The following is a 20274-nucleotide window of genomic DNA, read 5'->3' on the forward strand; positions in this document are numbered from 1 at the left end:
AACTCGACAGTTTGTTGAGATGGGCGCATCTGGGGCAACAGGTATTCGAGATACGGGCGAACAGATCGTCAGTCGAGTCAGGCTCTCGAACCTCGGGGCGCCAAAATTTTACGGGCTTCGGTGACTAGGGCATCAGAACGCACTTTCATGCGCATCAACACCGTCTCTCGTAGCGATCATGTGGACGTCGATTCTTGTTTAGTTTGTTGCTACAAAGTGTGCATGCTGCACAGAGGACGTAACTATCGTCTATCGGTGGGCCTTTACAGGGCACAAATGCCTCATACTCTGGACGTTCCACATCACAGCACACACTTTGTATTTGCCTTAGTCAAAAATTCAATTTTCTCAACTTCAACTTAATTTACAGAGGGAAAAAAGTACAACCAGGGTACCGTTTGGTTCAAATTTTGTAACGTAATGGGTAAGTGATTACGTTAAATCATGTTTGTTTTAGTCCAACCGTAATCAGATACCGTACTAAAATTTGATACCGGACTATTCAAATTTGTTACCGCCCGTAATCAAGTGTAAACCATTACCATTACCCTTTACGTTACATTTCGTGAACCAAACAGCACCCAGCATCTGCGACATTAAATATTTGCATAAGAAATATTGATGTTCTGTTTCAAAAACTTAATCCAAGTTAGAGAAGTTTGATTTAAAACAAAACCTAAGAGCATGTTTAGAAGCAAAATATTTTTGTAGTTTCTAGGCAATACCACGTTTACAAGAATACTATAGTATTTTCCGCGATGAGGTGTTTGGTTGCAATAGTTTTCAAAACTATGATATTCTAGATACTATGATTTTTTTGGAGTATTTAAAACTCCACACCAACCTAAAATTTTCATAGCATTATCCAAACAGCATTGTGAAACTACGGTATTTTTGGTGCTGATAAAAACTATAATGCTGTCACGACAATTTCAAATATAGTATCGTAAAACTACGAACATGTATTTGTATTTATAATGAATGTGCTTTCGAGCATGTGCAAAGTCAAAGCGGCCCACGAAGCCCACATTAATTGTACTTACGCGGTGTCCGATGTAAGTTGCTGTTAGGCAGAACGTTCTTCGAGGTTGAAGCTACGATATAAATAATAGCAAACACAAATTCAGAATGCAGACAATACTAAAGTTTGGGAGTAAAATATTTCAAAACCACAGTTTCGAAATACCACGCCACAGTTTTGGAATGTCATGACGTACTCATGGTATTTTTTACAACAGTTTTAGAATACTACAGTTTAAAATATAGTACACCCAATATAAAATTTCGCGGAGGATTACCAGGTTAGTCCGCAGATCAAACAGTACAGTACCCCAATGGTAAGACCAATTTGAGCATAAAAATAACTTTAGTCTTTGTTTGAGTACTTTAGACTTCAATCCACATGTTCCACATGTGTTGAAGTGTAAATTAGTTTAAATTACACATCAAACTACCTCAATACATGTGAATTGAGGTTAATACTAGAATACTCAAACTAGACCTTACTCGATATGTAATGTATTATGGATTGAACGTATTCCCTGTCAGCTAAGTGACTTAAATTAGCACTTCCATTGCATATATATATATATATGGACTATACATTATAACTTAAAACTCTCCATGGTACAGCATTAGAAAGGCGACATTGTAGAGTACCAGCTACGCCATACACTTGTATAGTTTTTAAGTGACAAACTGCATATGTCAACCCTGTTCCTCGACTTTAGAGTGACTAAAAGTAAGTGACCAATTGTCCTCAGAATAAACCAGCGTTTGATGCTGTCTTGATGATCTGAAAGAGAGCTGCATGAAGGAGAGAGTAAATAACTCAGACCGCAAATTCAAATAGCTCATAAGCATTTTTCTAACACTAGGGTAAAAAATGATCAGGCTACATAAAACTCACAATTCTCTGGAAGCATCATATTCATATTAGATTGAGCAAGTATATAACTACGGTATAAAACCCTTGCCCTGCAATTTTTGTACTTCTCTATTCCACTGTAAGTCGTTATCAGAGTGGTACAGTTAATGGCTATGGTTGTTAGCCAATACATCTTAGAGTAAACCAAGAGAACATTTTAGGTCCAACAAGTCCAAACTTCCAAATTCAAAATTCAAAGCACAGAAGTGCTGATTACTTTGCAAAGAACTGCTGCTCATTAGTCATGTACCACAATTTAGCTGGCCAAGGCACATAAAGCATTACCCTTCAGAATAATAAGCATGTTACTGTAATACAAATAACAACTGACAAGAAACTGTGTTAGGAACTTAGGATTGATGATGATTCCGAGCTGATTTGGTAGGATGGCAGACAGCAGATGCATTCAACTGTTAAAGGCGAAAGAGTGTCCAGGAAGACCATCAACCACAAAACATCAGAAACATAAGGACTTACATGATCCAACAACAACGAAGACAAAGAACCCAAGAAGAATAGGTCCAACAGGATAATCATTTGCCTTCTTGACTGTCTCAGGAACAGAGCCCCTCTTTGTGATATTCTTCTCAAATCGTGCTATCTTCCTATCGGCAAGACGCCTTGAGGTAGTCTGTTCAGAATCGTTAAAAAAATCATTCCACATGATGTGACAATAACATGTCCAAAGAGATGATACAAAGAAACACTGCGTTTGGTCAGTGCAATGCAAGGAACTGAAATGCAAATTAACATGACACATGGAACAGTAACTTAAACAAATATGTTACACACCCTGTATACTTCGGGAAAGGATAATTGATGTACAAAGTCCTACAGTGCCATTGGCAGATTTGCTCAGATCTGGCCTATCATTTGAAAACCAGAGGTTTCTTCTATTTGCTTTGTTAAGGCAATAAAATTCCCATTTCCCTAAGGCCCGTTTGTTTCATTGGATTTGAATTCCATTCTAATAATCATAATTTAGACACAAACTACTTAAGTTAATATATTTGTATATGTAATATATTTGTATATTATCCTAAATCACATGAGAGAGATAGTTATACACTACACTTATGCTATAGACAAGCAAATAAAAGAGTGTGCTATAAGTTGTACATTAGAGAAGTAGCATGTAATTATGTTAATCTATAGAATCAATTTTCATCTCTCACCTCATGAATTTGAGATAGGCTTATATATAAACTTTGGAAAGTAGTGGAATGTCACATTCTAAAAAAATAGTCTATTCCATTAGTTAGATTCCAATTCATTAAAATGAAGGAAAACAAACGAGCCCTAAAAGAAAATAATTGATATGCTACCGAAACTTAGAATTGGAAACAGAGAAACGTGATAATCTTCAAGAAGTCGAAAATCTCCTCAGGCTATAGTTGCAGAGATAGTGGGAGAATGCTCCACTTGGGCCTTGGCAGGAGGGGAAGTCCTCAGTTCCCTAACTGCATCTCATCCATGTGAGCAGTTAGCCTAACAAAGTCTTATAAGAAATATACTGCAAACTCTTATGAGAAATAATTTAAACGGAACATTGAGCCCGCTGCTTTTCATTGGTGCTGCCAAAAATGAACTTGTGGCCGTTCCATCTTATCAGAAACAAATAACTAAAGCATGGCGAATTAGTACTCTCGATCACCTCTGGAAAGTATCCTAAAGAGACAAATGAAATTCTTCATAAATCATGGAAGTGCCCTATCATATACAGCTAATGGAATGCCTGGCCCAAGAAAAGCTGGGTAAAATCAACTTGTCAATAAAAGACAATAATAGCAATGAAGCATGTGTTTGCATGCAAACATGATGCGAAACTTATCATACGCCAGCTGACAAGCACACTGGTTCTCGTTATGAAAAACTAACACGTGGCTAGTTGGTTTCCCAAACCTTGTTTTTTGCGAGCCAGAAATTATTGACCACTTACTGCCGAACGTAGATGGCTAACGTTCGAACTAAAGAAAACTCTGAAGAACGTAGATGGCTAACTGAATTCATAAGAATACAAATGGCATTGATGCATAGCTAATAGCTTCTACACAGATCTTTATGCAACGTTTCCCACAAGGATGAAACCGCTCTCGACCCGTAAAAATAAGGGGCTTCACCTTTGAATTGTTTTTTTTAACATAATGGCAGGAGCTCTGCCTTTTAATTAAGGAGTAGAAATGACCTAATTTTAAGGGAAACCGGGCCTAAAAGCCTAAAACCTATACAGGATGCACAAGACGAAAGCGACCTAGACGACAACAGCCTCACTCACTGAGCCCCTCTAAAGACATCGTTGCCGAGCTCAACAAAAAAAAAACGAGCAGCTCCGACTCCCCAAGCCAGGCAGCAGAATCATGCCGAGCTCTGCCTTTGAATTGTAACCTGGATTCCTTTGGTACTCATGGAATCAGAATCATGCCTGTAGTAATAACTAGAAACAAGGGACGAAAGGTAGAGGCTGCCAGAAATAAAGAAATTGCACAAACTGGATCCTTCTAAAAATCTAGACCAGATTTTTGTGGGCGAATCTTCTCGCGCACAAGAAAAATATATATAGCACACAGACACACAGAACCTCGATTCTACATACGCATTACAATATTCACCAAAGATCCCGTCGAGCCGTGGACGGATCGGCGACAGAATACGACCACGTTTAGACGGGAGCGAGGACTGAATCGCAAGCTGATCTGCGACGATACAACGCGGATTACCCAGCAAGCGTTTCTCATCCCCGCTCTGGTTCTTCAAGTGACAGAAAAAAAACAATCGAATACGCGATGGCAGAGGACCGAGGGAGGGCGGGCTCACCATGGCGATTGACGCAGGTCGGGTTGCCGCGGCCGGACGCGGCGAGCGGCGTGAGGGGAGGGCGAGACCGGAAGAGGATGGGGACGGGTGTGTGCGACAGTGCGAGTAGGACTGCGAAGCGAGACGGTGACTCTGCGGCTGCGCGCTACGTGTGAAGTGCCGGGGACCGGGGCTGCTCCGTCGGGTTTTGTTGACCCAGGACGGAGGAAGGAACCCTCTCGAGACTTCCCGTGGGCCACACCACCCGCTGCATGCAACCTGCGCGGTGATCCCGTGAGTCGTGTACTCTACTCTGACGGTGCCCAAACGAGGCGGCCCGGCCGATGATCCCGTGACATGCGTGATCGGAATCGAAAATCATTAGGGCTCGTTCGCTTCCACAGGAATAAACATGGATTCGTTCCGGCTCGTCAAAATCTATATAAATTAGAGAAGTAATCCGGCTAGGAATTAATCCGGAGCTTCAATACCTAACAACCGAACAGGGCCTTAGTTTTTTTGAAAGGAAAATCTGCTTGTTTTGATGGACATACTTGTATATTCCTCTTCTATTCTTGGGCATCGACGTTTCTGTACTTTCCATGTGAGAGTCCATGCAATATAATCAATGTTGACAAAGTATGTATACACTGGCCGTATCTTCCAAGATTTGTCGACAATAAGGCCCTGTTTACATGATAGTGGTACTAACTAGCTAACTAATAACATAGCTAATATTAGACAGTTAACTATTACTTTATTAGTTAGCTGTTAAGAATTTAGGTATTTCTAAATTTCATCGTGTTCGTTGCGACTTTATTCCATTAGCTTCTATCTTTTCTACAATATTTTATCTTTATAAATTGAAGCTACAACAAATTGTCGCAGTGAACAGTCTCTTTAGGCTTTGTTTGGGTACTCTGACCTCAATCCACATGTGTTGAACTGGATTGGAGTATAAATTAGTTTAAGTTACACCTCAATATACCTCAATACAAGTGAATTAAGTTCAATACTAGATTACCCAAACTAGGTCTTATTTATTTATTTATTTTTTTGAAATTGGAGGTCTTATTTATTCCAGAAATACGGCTATTAAGAATTAGGCATCTATAAAAATAATTTATTTCAGAAATATGATAGTATAGTTGTGACGATATATCTACGACGACCGTGTGCGTCACACCAAGAATACACTTTTGTTAGTCTATTCACACAAATCGAAGCTACAACCACGTTTGCGAAAGAAAAGGCACACGTTAAGCTCACTGATCCATTCCTCAAATAAGAGCATCTCCAGCATCTCCGAAAGCTTCTCAAAAATAACTTCTAAAAATATGTTTTTATAAGTATCTAAAATTATTGGAAGTAGATTTTAACTCTTTCACCAACGATTCCTTTAAAAGCGTATAAAAAACTTAAACTAGACTAAACCAGTCTTAGACCCATGTTAATATGTTGTTATGGATGCATCTTCTTCTTTCGTAACGTTGACGTCTGCCCAACGATCAAACCTATACTGCTATCAAAGGTTGTTGGTAGTACGCGAGCGGGTGTGGCTAGCAAGAGAGAACCAACGGCAGGACCGAACGATAGTAGAGGCGCAACCGATGACGGAGGTCTAATAGCAAGCCGGATAGCGGGAGTGTGCTGCCAACAGCAGACGACAAGGTTGCATGGACGACGAGGATGCACAAACGCGTGAACGACGAGGTTGTGCACTTGTGCTAGTGGCGGTAGACAACGAAGTTGCACGACCGCGGTGACGGACAACCCGATAGTTCTTACAAACTAGGAAAAATTAGAGCACCATGTAGATAAGCAATAAATTAACACGCGAATGGTTAACAAAAAAGAAAATCTGCTGGATTCTGCGCGCGTTTGTGTTTTCGGGAGCCTAAAAAATCCCCTTTCTCTAGTCTAGTTATAAATGAGGGAGTTTTAAGAGCTATAAAAAATAGAGACACTTTAGGAAAACTGCTGGAGAAGTTTTTGTGTTTTTTTCTTCTAAAAAACACTTTGAGTTAGGGAAGACTTTTGGAAAGGCCATTGTCGGCGTTTTGGACCCACGAGGACCCTCAACCGACTAGTAAATTTGTCGCTGCGTGTCCCTGCCCAGATGGGTTGATGCAAGATGAAACACAAGAGGGAGGATGAGGCTTATATTATCTTGCACCGGGGTGCTCGTAGTAGGGGTTACAAGCGTCGCGAGAGCGAGAGAGAGAGAGAGAGAGAGAGTCTGGCCCTGAGGTGAGCTGTCTGAATTAGCCTCCTCTGCGTTTCTCCCACTCTGCCTGCCTCTGCTCGCCTTTTGCCTGCTCGCCTTGCCTCCTCTAGGAAGGCCCTGGACATCCCCTTTTATAGATACAAGGAGATGGCCCAGCTGTACAATGGGGGTGTAGCTATGTGCTAACGTGGCCGACGGAGAAGTGCCTGAGCCCTGTATATGTGCTAACGTGGCCGTCGGAGAAGTTCTTGAGCCCTATAGAAGCGTAGCTGACGGTGCGGCCCGGGGTCCTGCTGACGTTTCTTTGGTTTCGTAGAGAGTTGAGAACAACCGACGTCATGGACGCACGCGAGGAACCATCATTACCTGTTACCGAAGTAATCTAGATGGGACACCGGTCTTGTTCCTTCGTAGCCTGAGGCAGCTAGCTAGGGGTAGGGTAATGATGTATCCCCTGTGGCGTGGTCGGTCCAAGCCCGAGGCGGAGACTTCTTGATAGTCGCCTAGAGGGGGGGTGAATAGGGCGAAACTGAAATTTACAAATATAAGCACAACTACAAGCCGGGGTTAGCGTTAGTAATAATAAACGAGTTCGCAAGAGAGGGCGCAAAACAAATCCCAAGCGAATAAGCAAGTGAGACACGGAGATTTGTTTTACCGAGGTTCGGTTCTTGCAAACCTACTCCCCGTTGAGGAGGCCACAAAGGCCGGGTCTCTTTCAACCCTTCCCTCTCTCAAACGGTCCCTCGGACCGAGTGAGCTTCTCTTCTCTAATCAAAGCCGGGAACAAAACTTCCCCGCAAGGGCCACCACACAATTGGTGCCTCTTGCCTTGATTACAATGGAGTTTTGATCACAAGAACAAATGAGAAAGAAAAGAAGCAATCCAAGCGCAAGAGCTCAAATGAACACGGCAAATCACTCTCACTAGTCACTAGGGTTTTGTGTGGAATTGGAGAGGATTTGATCTCTTTGAGTGTGTCTAGAATTGAATGCCTAGCTCTTGTTAGTGGTTGAGAAGTGGAAAACTTGGATGCAATGAATGGTGGAGTGGTTGGGGTATTTATAGCCCCAACCACCAAACTTGACCGTTGGCTGGAGGCGTCTGCTCGATGGCGCACCGGACAGTCCGGTGCACACCGGACAGTCCGGTGCCCCTGCCACGTCATCACTGCCGTTGGATTCTGACCGTTGGAGCTTCTGACTTGTGGGCCCGCCTGGGTGTCCGGTGCACACCGGACAGGTACTGTTTGATGTCCGGTGTGCCAGCATGGGCGATTCTGACTTCTGCGCGCGCAGACGGCGCATTGAATGCGCGGCAGAGAGCCGTTGGCGCGGAGACGACCGTTGTCCCGGAGTTGCACCGGACAGTCCGGTGCACACCGGACAGTCCGGTGATTTATAGCGGACGAGCCGTTGGCTTTTCCCGAAGCTGGCGAGTTCCTGAGGCCGACCTCCTTTGGCGCACCGGACACTGTCCGGTGTACACCGGACAGTCCGGTGAATTTTAGCCGAGTCGCCCCTGGAATTCCCGAAGGTGAAGAGTTTGAGTCTGAGTCCCCTGGTGCACCGGACAGGCACTGTGCACTGTCCGGTGGCACACCGGACAGTCCGGTGCGCCAGACCAGGGGTGCCTTCGGTTGCCCCTTTGCTCCTTTATTGAATCCAGAACTTGGTCTTTTTATTGGCTGAGTGTGAACCTTTTACACCTGTATAATCTATACACTTGGGCAAACAAGTTAGTCCAAAGATTTGTGTTGGGCAATTCAACCACCAAAATTATTTAGGAACTAGGTGTAAGCCTAATTCCCTTTCAATCTCCCCCTTTTTGGTGATTGATGCCAACACAAACCAAAGCAAATATAGAAGTGCATAATTGAACTAGTTTGCATAATGTAAGTGTAAAGGTTACTTGGAATTGAGCCAATATAACTACTTACAAGATATGCAAGGAATGTTTCTTTCTTATATAACATTTTGGACCACGTTTGCACCACATGTTTTGTTTTTGCAAATTCTTTTTGTAAATCCATTTCAAAGATCTTTTGCAAATAGTCAAAGGTAAATGAATAAGAGTTTGCAAAGCATTTTTAGGATTTGAAATTTTCTCCCCCTGAATCAAATGCTTTTCCTTTGACTAAACAAAACTCCCCCTAAAAGAGATCCACCTCTTAGTGTTCAAGAGGGTTTTGATATATCATTTTGAAATGCTACTTGCTCCCCCTTTGAACACAATAGGATACCAATTGATAGATACTTCTTTGAAAATACTAAGTTTTTGAAATTGGTGGTGGTGCGGTCCTTTTGCTTTGGGCTCATTTCTCCCCCTTTTTGGCATGAATCGCCAAAAACGGAATCATTAGAGCCCTCGAAGTAAGTTCTTCCTCTTTGGTCATAAATGAATGAGTTAAGATTATACCAAAGACGAAATCCGGTCCTTTTGCTTTTGAGCTTTTATTCTCTCTCCCAAGGATGAAGTCCTTTTCTTTGATGCTCATTTCTCCCCAAGGAATAGAGAGTTGCTCGGAGTGATGGCGAAGTATGAGTTACGGAGTGGAAGCCTTTGTCTTCGCCGAAGACTCCAATTCCCTTTCAATATACCTATGACTTGGTTTGAAATAAACTTGAAAACACATTAGTCATAGCATATAAAAGAGATATGATCAAAGGTATTCAAAAAGAGCTATGTGTGCAAGCTAGCAAAAGAAATTTCTAGAATCAAGAATATTGAGCTCATGCCTAAGTCTGGTAAAAGATTGTTCATCAAGAGGCTTTGTAAAGATATCTGCTAATTGATCTTTAGTGTTAATGTAAGAAATCTCGATATCTCCCTTTTGTTGGTGATCCCTAAGAAAATGATACCGAATGGCTATGTGTTTAGTGCGGCTGTGCTCGACGGGATTGTCGGCCATTTTGATTGCACTCTCATTATCACATAGCAAAGGGACTTTGGTTAATTTGTAACCGTAGTCCCGCAGGGTTTGCCTCATCCAAAGCAATTGCGCGCAACAATGTCCTGCGGCAATGTACTCGGCTTCGGCGGTGGAAAGAGCGACCGAATTTTGCTTCTTTGAAGCCCAAGACACCAAGGACCTTCCCAAGAACTGGCAAGTCCCCGATGTGCTCTTCCTATTAATTTTGCACCCCGCCCAATCGGCATCCGAATAACCAATCAAATCAAATGTGGATCCCCGAGGGTACCAAAGCCCAAACTTAGGTGTGTAAGCCAAATATCTCAAGATTCGTTTTACGGCCGTAAGGTGTGATTCCTTAGGGTCGGATTGAAATCTTGCACACATGCAAACGGAAAGCATAATGTCCGGTCGAGATGCACATAAATAAAGCAATGAACCAATCATCGACCGGTATACCTTTTGATCCACGGACTTACCTCCCGTGTCGAGGTCGAGATGCCCATTAGTTCCCATGGGTGTCTTGATGGGTTTGGCATCCTTCATCCCAAACTTGGTTAGAATGTCTTGAGTGTACTTCGTTTGGCTAATGAAGGTGCCCTCTTGGAGTTGCTTGACTTGGAATCCCAGAAAATACTTCAACTCCCCCATCATTGACATCTCGAATTTCTGTGTCATGATCCTACTAAACTCTTCACATGTAGACTCGTTAGTAGACCCAAATATAATATCATCAACATAAATTTGGCATACAAACAAGTCATTTTTAAGAATTTTAGTAAAGAGTGTAGGATCGGCTTTTCCGACTTTGAAGCCATTAGCAATAAGGAAATCTCTAAGGCATTCATACCATGCTCTTGGGGCTTGCTTGAGCCCATAAAGCGCCTTAGAGAGCCTATAAACATGGTTAGGATACTCACTGTCTTCAAAGCCGGGAGGTTGCTCAACATAGACCTCTTCCTTGATCGGTCCATTGAGGAAGGCACTTTTCACGTCCATTTGATAGAGCTTAAAGCCATGGTAAGTAGCATAGGCCAATAATATGCGAATTGACTCAAGCCTAGCTACTGGTGCATAGGTTTCACCGAAATCCAAACCTTCGACTTGTGAATACCCTTTGGCCACGAGTCGAGCTTTGTTCCTTGTCACCACACCATGCTCATCTTGCTTGTTGCGGAAGACCCATTTGGTTCCTACAACATTTTGGTTAGGACGTGGAACTAAATGCCATACCTCATTTCTAGTGAAGTTGTTGAGCTCCTCTTGCATCGCCACCACCCAATCCGAATCTTGAAGTGCTTCCTCTACCCTATGTGGCTCAATAGAGGAAACAAACGAGTAATGTTCACAAAAATGAGCAACACGAGATCTCGTGGTTACCCCCTTATGAATGTCACCGAGGATGGTGTCGACGGGGTGATCTCGTTGGATTGCTTGGTGGACTCTTGGGTGTGGCGGTCTTGGTTCTTCCTCATCCTCCTTTTCTTGATCATTTGTATCTCCCCCTTGATTATTGCTATTATCTTGAGGTGGCTCGTCTTCTTGACTTTGCTCTTCATCATTTTGAGCCTCATCCTCATTTTGAGTTGGTGGAGATGCCTGCATGGAGGAGGATGGTTGATCTTGTGCATTTGGAGGCTCTTCGGATTCCCTAGGACACACATCCCCAATGGACATGTTCCTAAGCGCTATGCATGGAGCCTGTTCTTCACCTACTTCATCAAGATCAACTTGCTCTACTTGAGAGCCGTTAGATTCATCAAACACAACGTCACATGAGACTTCAACTAGTCCAGTGGACTTGTTAAAGACCCTATATGCCCTTGTGTTTGAGTCATAACCAAGTAAAAAGCCTTCTACAGTTTTAGGAGCAAATTTAGATTTTCTACTTCTTTTAACAAGAATAAAGCATTTGCTACCAAAAACTCTAAAGTATGAAATGTTGGGCTTTTTACCGGTTAGGAGTTCATATGATGTCTTCTTGAGGATTCGGTGAAGATATAACCGGTTGATGGCGTAGCAGGCGGTGTTGACCGCTTCGGCCCAAAACCGGTCCGGTGTCTTGTACTCATCAAGCATGGTTCTTGCCATGTCCAAAAGAGTTCGATTCTTCCTCTCCACTACACCATTTTGTTGTGGCGTGTAGGGAGAAGAGAACTCATGCTTGATGCCCTCCTCCTCAAGGAAGCCTTCAATTTGAGAGTTCTTGAACTCCGTCCCATTGTCGCTTCTTATTTTCTTGATCCTTAGGCCGAACTCATTTTGAGCCCGTCTCAAGAATCCCTTTAAGGTCTCTTGGGTTTGAGATTTTTCCTGTAAAAAGAATACCCAAGTGAAGCGAGAATAATCATCCACTATTACAAGACAATACTTACTCCCGCCGATGCTTATGTAAGCAATCGGGCCGAATAGATCCATGTGGAGTAGCTCAAGCGGCCTGTCGGTCGTCATGATGTTCTTGTGTGGATGATGGACTCCAACTTGCTTCCCTGCCTGGCATGCGCTACAAATCCTGTCTTTCTCAAAATGAACATTTGTTAATCCTAAAATGTGTTCTCCCTTTAGAAGCTTGTGAAGATTCTTCATCCCAACATGGGCTAGTCGGCGATGCCAGAGCCAACCCATGTTAGTCTTAGCAATTAAGCAAGTGTCGAGTTCAGCTCTATCAAAATCTACCAAGTATAGCTGACCCTCTAACACTCCCTTAAATGCTATTGAATCATCACTTCTTCTAAAGACAGTGACACCTACGTCAGTGAATAGACAGTTGTAGCCCATTTGACACAATTGGGAAACAGAAAGCAAGTTGTAGTCTAAGGAATCAACAAGAAAAACATTGGAAATAGAATGGTCAGGAGATATAGCAATTTTACCCAATCCTTTGACCAAACCTTGATTTCCATCCCCGAATGTGATAGCTCGTTGGGGATCTTGGTTTTTCTCATATGAGGAGAACATCCTTTTCTCCCCTGTCATGTGGTTTGTGCACCCGCTGTCGAGTATCCAACTTGAGCCCCCGGATGCATAAACCTACAAAACAAATTTAGTTCTTGACTTTAGGTACCCAAACTGTTTTGGGTCCTTTGGCATTAGATACAAGAACTTTGGGTACCCAAACACAAGTCTTGGAACCCTTGTGTTTGCCCCCAACAAACTTGGCAACGACCTTGCCGGATTTGTTAGTAAGCACATAAGAAGCATCAAAAGTTTTAAATGAAATGCTATGTGAAAGTCGCCTAGAGGGGGGGGGTGAATAGGGCGAAACTGAAATTTACAAATATAAACACAACTACAAACCGGGGTTAGCGTTAGTGATAATAAACGAGTCCGCAAGAGAGGGCGCAAAACAAATCCCAAGCGAATAAGCAAGTGAGACACGGAGATTTGTTTTACCGAGGTTCGGTTCTTGCAAACCTACTCCCCGTTGAGGAGGCCACAAAGGCCGGGTCTCTTTCAACCCTTCCCTCTCTCAAACGGTCCCTCGGACCGAGTGAGCTTCTCTTCTCAAATCAAACCCGGGAACAAAACTTCCCCGCAAGGGCCACCACACAATTGGTGCCTCTTGCCTTGATTACAGTGGAGTTGTGATCTCAAGAACAAGTGAGAAAGAAAAGAAGCAATCCAAGCGCAAGAGCTCAAATGAACACGGCAAATCACTCTCACTAGTCACTAGGATTTTATGTGGAATTGGAGAGGATTTGATCTCTTTGTATGTGTCTAGAATTGAATGCCTAGCTCTTGTAAGTGGTTGAGAAGTGGGAAAACTTGGATACCATGAATGGTGGGGTGGTTGGGGTATTTATAGCCCCAACCACCAAACTTGACCGTTGGCTGGAGGCTTCTGCTCGATGGCGCACCGGACAGTCCGGTGCACACCGGACAGTCCGGTGCCCCTGCCACGTCATCACTGCCGTTGGATTCTGACCGTTGGAGCTTCTGACTTGTGGGCCCGCCTGGGTGTCCGGTGCACACCGGACATGCACTGTTTGATGTCCGGTGCACCGGTATGGGCGAGTCTGACGACTGCGCGCGCTGCGCGCGCATTTAATGCACCGCAGGGAGCCGTTGGCGCCGCAGGGAGCCGTTGCTCCGCTGGCACACCGGACAGTCCGGTGCACACCGGACAGTCCGGTGAATTATAGCGGAGCGGCTGCCGCGCGAACCCGAGGCTGGCGAGTTCCTGAGGCCGACCTCCTTTGGCGCACCGGACACTGTCCGGTGTACACCGGACAGTCCGGTGAATTTTAGCCGAGTCGCCCCTGGAATTCCCGAAGGTGAAGAGTTTGAGTCTGAGTCCCCTGGTGCACCGGACAGGTACTGTGCACTGTCCGGTGGCACACCGGACAGTCCGGTGCGCCAGACCAGGGGTGCCCTCGGTTGCCCCTTTACTCCTCTATTGAATCCAACACTTGGTCTTTTTATTGGCTAGATGTGAACCTTTTGCACCTGTATAACTTATACACTAGAGCAAACTAGTCAGTCCAATATTTGTGTTGGACAATTCAACCACCAAAATTATTTAGGAACTAGGTGTAAGCCTAATTCCCTTTCAATCTCCCCCTTTTTGGTGATTGATGCCAACACAAACCAAAGCAAATATAGAAGTGCATAATTGAACTAGTTTACATAATGTAAGTGCAAAGGTTACTTGGAATTGAGCCAATATAACTACTTACAAGATATGCAAGGAATGTTTCTTTCTTATATAACATTTTGGACCACGTTTGCACCACATGTTTTGCTTTTGCAAATTCTTTTTGTAAATCCATTTCAAAGATCTTTTGTAAATAGTCAAAGGTACATGAATAAGAGTTTGCAAAGCATTTTCAAGATTTGAAATTTCCTCCCCCTGTTTCAAATGCTTTTCCTTTGACTAAACAAAACTCCCCCTAAAAGAGATCCACCTCTTAGTGTTCAAGAGGGTTTTGATATACCATTTTTGAAATACTACTTTCTCCCCCTTTTGAACACAATAGGATACCAAATGATAAAGACTTTTGGAAAGCACTAAGTTTTTGAATTTGGTGGTGGTGGTGCGGTCCTTTTGCTTTGGGCTCATTTCTCCCCCTTTTTGGCATGAATCGCCAAAAACGGAATCATTAGAGCCCTCGAAGTAATTTCTTCCCCTTTGGTCATAAGTAACGAGTTAAGATTATACCAAAGATGAAGTTCGATCCTTTTGCTTTTGAGCTTTTACTCTCTCCCCCAAGGATGAAGTCCTTTTCTTTGATGCTCATTTCTCCCCAAAGAATAGAGAGTTGCTCGGAGTGATGGCGAAGTATGTGATACGGAGTGGAAGCCTTTGTCTTCGCCGAAGACTCCAATTCCCTTTCAATATACCTATGACTTGGTTTGAAATAGACTTGAAAACACATTAGTCATAGCATATAAAGGAGATATGATCAAAGGTATTCAAATGAGTTATGTGTGCAAGCTTAGCAAAAGAAATTTCTAGAATCAAGAATATTGAGCTCATGCCTAAGTCTGGTAAAAGATTGTTCATCAAGTGGCTTGGTAAAGATATCGGCTAATTGATCTTTAGTATTAATGTAAGAAATCTCGATATCTCCCTTTTGTTGGTGATCCCTAAGAAAATGATACCGAATGGCTATGTGCTTAGTGCGGCTGTGCTCGACGGGATTGTCGGCCATTTTGATTGCACTCTCATTATCACATAGCAAAGGGACTTTGGTTAATTTGTAACCGTAGTCCCGCAGGGTTTGCCTCATCCAAAGCAATTGCGCGCAACAATGTCCTGCGGCAATGTACTCGGCTTCGGCGGTGGAAAGAGCGACCGAATTTTGCTTCTTTGAAGCCCAAGACACCAAGGATCTTCCCAAGAACTGGCAAGTTCCCGATGTGCTCTTCCTATTAATTTTGCACCCCGCCCAATCGGCATCCGAATAACCAATCAAATCAAATGTGGATCCCCGAGGGTACCAAAGCCCAAACTTAGGTGTGAAAGCCAAATATCTCAAGATTCGTTTTACGGCCGTAAGGTGTGATTCCTTAGGGTCGGATTGAAATCTTGCACACATGCAAACGGAAAGCATAATGTCCGGTCGAGATGCACATAAATAAAGCAATGAACCAATCATCGACCGATATACCTTTTGATCCACGGACTTACCTCCCGTGTCGAGGTCGAGATGCCCATTAGTTCCCATGGGTGTCTTGATGGGTTTGGCATCCTTCATCCCAAACTTGGTTAGAATGTCTTGAGTGTACTTCGTTTGGCTAATGAAGGTGCCCTCTTGGAGTTGCTTGACTTGGAATCCCAGAAAATACTTCAACTCCCCCATCATCGACATCTCGAATTTCTGTGTCATGATCCTACTAAACTCTTCACATGTAGACTCGTTAGTAGATCCAAATATAATATCATCAACATAAATTTGGCATACAAACAAGTCATTTTTAAGAGTTTTAGTAAAGAGTGTAGGATCGGCCTTGCCGACTTTGAAGCCATTAGCAATAAGGAAATCTCTTAGGCATTCATACCATGCTCTTGGGGCTTGCTTGAGCCCATAAAGCGCCTTAGAGAGCCTATAAACATGGTTAGGATACTCACTGTCTTCAAAGCCGGGAGGTTGCTCAACATAGACCTCTTCCTTGATCGGTCCGTTGAGGAAGGCACTTTTCACGTCCATTTGATAAAGCTTAAAGCCATGGTAAGTAGCATAGGCCAATAATATGCGAATTGACTCAAGCCTAGCTACAGGTGCATAGGTTTCACCGAAATCCAAACCTTCGACTTGTGAATACCCTTTGGCCACGAGTCGAGCTTTGTTCCTTGTCACCACACCATGCTCATCTTGCTTGTTGCGGAAGACCCATTTGGTTCCTACAACATTTTGGTTAGGACGTGGAACTAAATGCCATACCTCATTTCTGGTGAAGTTGTTGAGCTCCTCTTGCATCGCCACCACCCAATCCGAATCTTGGAGAGCTTCCTCTACCCTGTGTGGCTCAATAGAGGAGACAAAAGAGTAATGTTCACAAAAATGAGCAACCCGAGATCGAGTAGTTACCCCCTTATGAATGTCGCCGAGGATGGTGTCGACGGGGTGATCTCGTTGGATTGCTTGGTGGACTCTTGGGTGTGGCGGTCTTGGTTCTTCCTCATCCTCCTTTTCTTGATTATTTTCATCTCCCTCTTGATCATTGCCATTATCTTGAGGTGGCTCATCTTCTTGATTTTGCCCTTCATCAACTTGAGCCTCATCCTCATTTTGAGTTGGTGGAGATGCTTGCATGGAGGAGGATGGTTGATCTTGTGCATTTGGAGGCTCTTCGGATTCCTTAGGGCACACATCCCCAATGGACATGTTTCTTAGCGCGATGCATGGAGTCTCTTCATTGCCTATCTCATCAAGATCAACTTGCTCTACTTGAGAGCCGTTAGTTTCATCAAACACAACGTCACATGAGACTTCAACTAGTCCAGTGGACTTGTTAAAGACCCTATATGCCCTTGTGTTTGAGTCATAACCAAGTAAAAAGCCTTCTACAGTTCTAGGAGCAAATTTAGATTTTCTACCTCTTTTAATAAGAATAAAGCATTTGCTACCAAAAACTCTAAAATATGAAATGTTGGGCTTTTTACCGGTTAGGAGTTCATATGATGTCTTCTTGAGGATTCGGTGAAGATATAACCGATTGATGGCGTAGCAGGCGGTGTTGACTGCTTCGGCCCAAAACCGGTCCGGTGTCTTGTACTCATCAAGCATGGTTCTTGCCATGTCCAATAGAGTTCGATTCTTCCTCTCCACTACACCATTTTGTTGAGGTGTGTAGGGAGAAGAGAACTCATGCTTGATGCCCTCCTCCTCAAGGAAACCTTCAATTTGAGAGTTCTTGAACTCCGTCCCATTGTCGCTTCTTATTTTCTTGATCCTTAAGCCGAACTCATTTTGAGCCCGTCTCAAGAATCCTTTTAAAGTCTCTTGGGTTTGAGATTTTTCCTGTAAAAAGAATACCCAAGTGAAGCGAGAATAATCATCCACTATTACAAGACAGTACTTACTCCCGCCGATGCTTATGTAAGCAATCGGGCCGAATAGATCCATGTGGAGTAGCTCAAGCGGCCTATCGGTCGTCATGATGTTCTTGTGTGGATGATGGACTCCAACTTGCTTCCCCGCCTGGCATGCGCTACAAATCCTGTCTTTCTCAAAATGAACATTTGTTAATCCTAAAATGTGCTCTCCCTTTAGAAGCTTGTGAAGATTCTTCATCCCAACATGGGCTAATCGGCGATGCCAGAGCCAACCCATGTTAGTCTTAGCAATTAAGCATGTGTCGAGTTCAGCTCTATTAAAATCCACTAAGTATAGCTGACCCTCTAACACACCCTTAAATGCTATTGAATCATCACTTCTTCTAAAGACAGTGACACCTATATCAGTAAAAAGACAGTTGTAGCCCATTTGACATAATTGGGAAACAGAAAGCAAGTTGTAATCTAATGAATCAACAAGAAAAACATTGGAAATGGAATGGTCAGGTGAAATAGCAATTTTACCCAAACCTTTGACCAACCCTTGATTTCCATCCCCGAATGTGATAGCTCGTTGGGGATCTTGGTTTTTCTTATATGAGGAGAACATCCTTTTCTCCCCTGTCATGTGGTTTGTGCACCCGCTGTCGAGTATCCAACTTGAGCCCCCGGATGCATAAACCTTCAAAACAAATTTAGTTCTTGACTTTAGGTACCCAAACTGTTTTGGGTCCTTTGGCATTAGATACAAGAACTTTGGGTACCCAAACACAAGTCTTGGAACCCTTGTGTTTGCCCCCAACAAATTTGGCAACTACCTTGCCGGATTTACTAGTAAGCACATAAGATGCATCAAACGTTTTAAATGAAATGGCATGATCATTTGATGCAATAGGAGTTTTCTTTCTAGGCAACTTGGCACGGGTTGGTTGCCTAGAGCTAGATGTCTCACCCTTATACATAAAAGCATGATTAGGGCCAGAGTGAGACTTCCTAGAATGAATCTTTCTAATTTTGCTCTCGGGATAACCGGCAGGGTACAAAATGTAACCCTCGTTATCCTGAGGCATGGGAGCTTTGCCCTTAACAAAGTTAGACAAATTTTTAGGAGGGGCATTAAGTTTGACATTGTCTCCCCTTTGGAAGCCAATGCCATCCTTAATGCCAGGGCGTCTCCCATTATAAAGCATGCTACGAGCAAATTTAAATTTCTCATTCTCTAGGTTGTGCTCGGCAATTTTAGCATCTAATTTTGCTATATGATCATTTTGTTGTTTAATTAAAGCCATATGATCATGAATAGCATCAATATCAATATTTCTACATCTAGTACAAATAGTGACATGCTCAATGGTAGATGTAGATGGTTTGCAAGAATTAAGTTCAACAATCTTAGCACGAAGTATATCATTCTTATCTCTAAGATCGGCAATTGTAATTTTGCAAACATCAAAATCTTTAGCCTTAGCAATCAAACTTTCATTCTCTAATCTAAGGCTAGCAAGAGATACATTCAATTCATCAATCTTAGCAAGCAAGTCAACATTATCATCTCTAAGATTGGGAATTGAAACATTACAAGCATGTGAATCAACCTTAGCATTTAAAATAGCATTTTCATTTCTAAGGTTGTCAATCATCTCATGACAAGTGCTTAGCTCACTAGACAATTTTTCACATTTTTCTACTTCTAGAGCATAAGCCTTTTTAACCTTAACATGTTTCTTGTTTTCTTTAATTAGACAATCCTCTTGGGAGTCCAAAAGGTCGTCCTTTTCATGAATAGCACTAACTAATTCATTTAACTTTTCTTTTTGAGCTATGTTAAGGTTGGCAAAAAGGGAACGCAAATTATCCTCCTCATCACTAGCATTATCATCACTAGAAGATTCATATTTAGTGGAGGAGTTAGATTTAACCTTCTTCTTTTTGCCGTCCTTTGCCATGAGGCACTTGTGGCCGACGTTTGGGAAGAGGAGTCCCTTGGTGACGGCGATGTTGGCGGCGTCCTCGTCGTCGGAGGAGTCACTTGAGCTTTCGTCGGAATCCCATTCCCGACAAACATGGGCATCACCGCCCTTTTTCTTGTAGTACCTTTTCTTCTCCTTTCTTCTCCCCTTCTTGTCGTCGCCTCGGTCACTGTCACTAGACATAGGACATTTAGCTATAAAATGACCGGGCTTACCACATTTGTAGCAAACCTTCTTGGAGCGGGACTTGTAGTCTTTCCCCCTCCTTTGTTTGAGGATTTGGCGGAAGCTCTTGATGACGAGCGCCATCTCCTCATTGTCAAGCTTGGAGGCGTCTATTGGTTGTCGGCTTGGTGTAGACTCCTCCTTCTTTTCTTCCGTCGCCTTGAATGCAACGGGTTGAGCTTCGGATGGCTCGCCAAGCTCGTTGATTTTCCTCGAGCCTT

At 43.2% G+C, this 20274-nt stretch overlaps 1 protein-coding gene across 2 annotated transcripts; it reads right to left on the bottom strand.

Annotated features, from left to right (window-relative positions):
* Positions 1-1347: 1347 nt before the first annotated feature.
* LOC100381468 (uncharacterized) lies at positions 1348-4978 on the bottom strand. 2 transcript variants are annotated; one of them, XM_035960639.1, is made up of 3 exons: positions 4742-4978; positions 2405-3595; positions 1348-1806 (listed from the first exon to the last, which is right to left on the bottom strand). In XM_035960639.1, exons 2-3 carry the CDS (start codon positions 2685-2687, stop codon positions 1760-1762), a joined length of 330 nt encoding a protein of 109 aa, XP_035816532.1. In that variant the 5' UTR covers positions 2688-3595; positions 4742-4978; the 3' UTR covers positions 1348-1759. The 2 variants fall into 2 exon arrangements, with proteins under 2 accessions (XP_035816532.1, NP_001313620.1); NM_001326691.2 differs by having other exon boundaries at positions 2405-2558; positions 4742-4899.
* Between the last annotated feature and the right edge of the window lie 15296 nt (positions 4979-20274).

The sequence above is a fragment of the Zea mays genome, chromosome 7 (genome assembly GCF_902167145.1).
Source record: "Zea mays cultivar B73 chromosome 7, Zm-B73-REFERENCE-NAM-5.0, whole genome shotgun sequence".
In the NCBI taxonomy this organism is placed as follows: domain Eukaryota; kingdom Viridiplantae; phylum Streptophyta; class Magnoliopsida; order Poales; family Poaceae; genus Zea; species Zea mays.

Excerpts from the sequence above, each read along its gene's own strand:
- LOC100381468 (XM_035960639.1), bottom strand. The coding sequence starts at position 2,687 with ATGTGTCATGTTAATTTGCATTTCAGTTCCTTGCATTGCACTGACCAA. Across the intron at positions 1,807-2,404 it reads CTTCGTTGTTGTTGGATCAT|CTCTCTTTCAGATCATCAAG; the intron begins GTAAGTCCTTAT and ends TCCTTCATGCAG.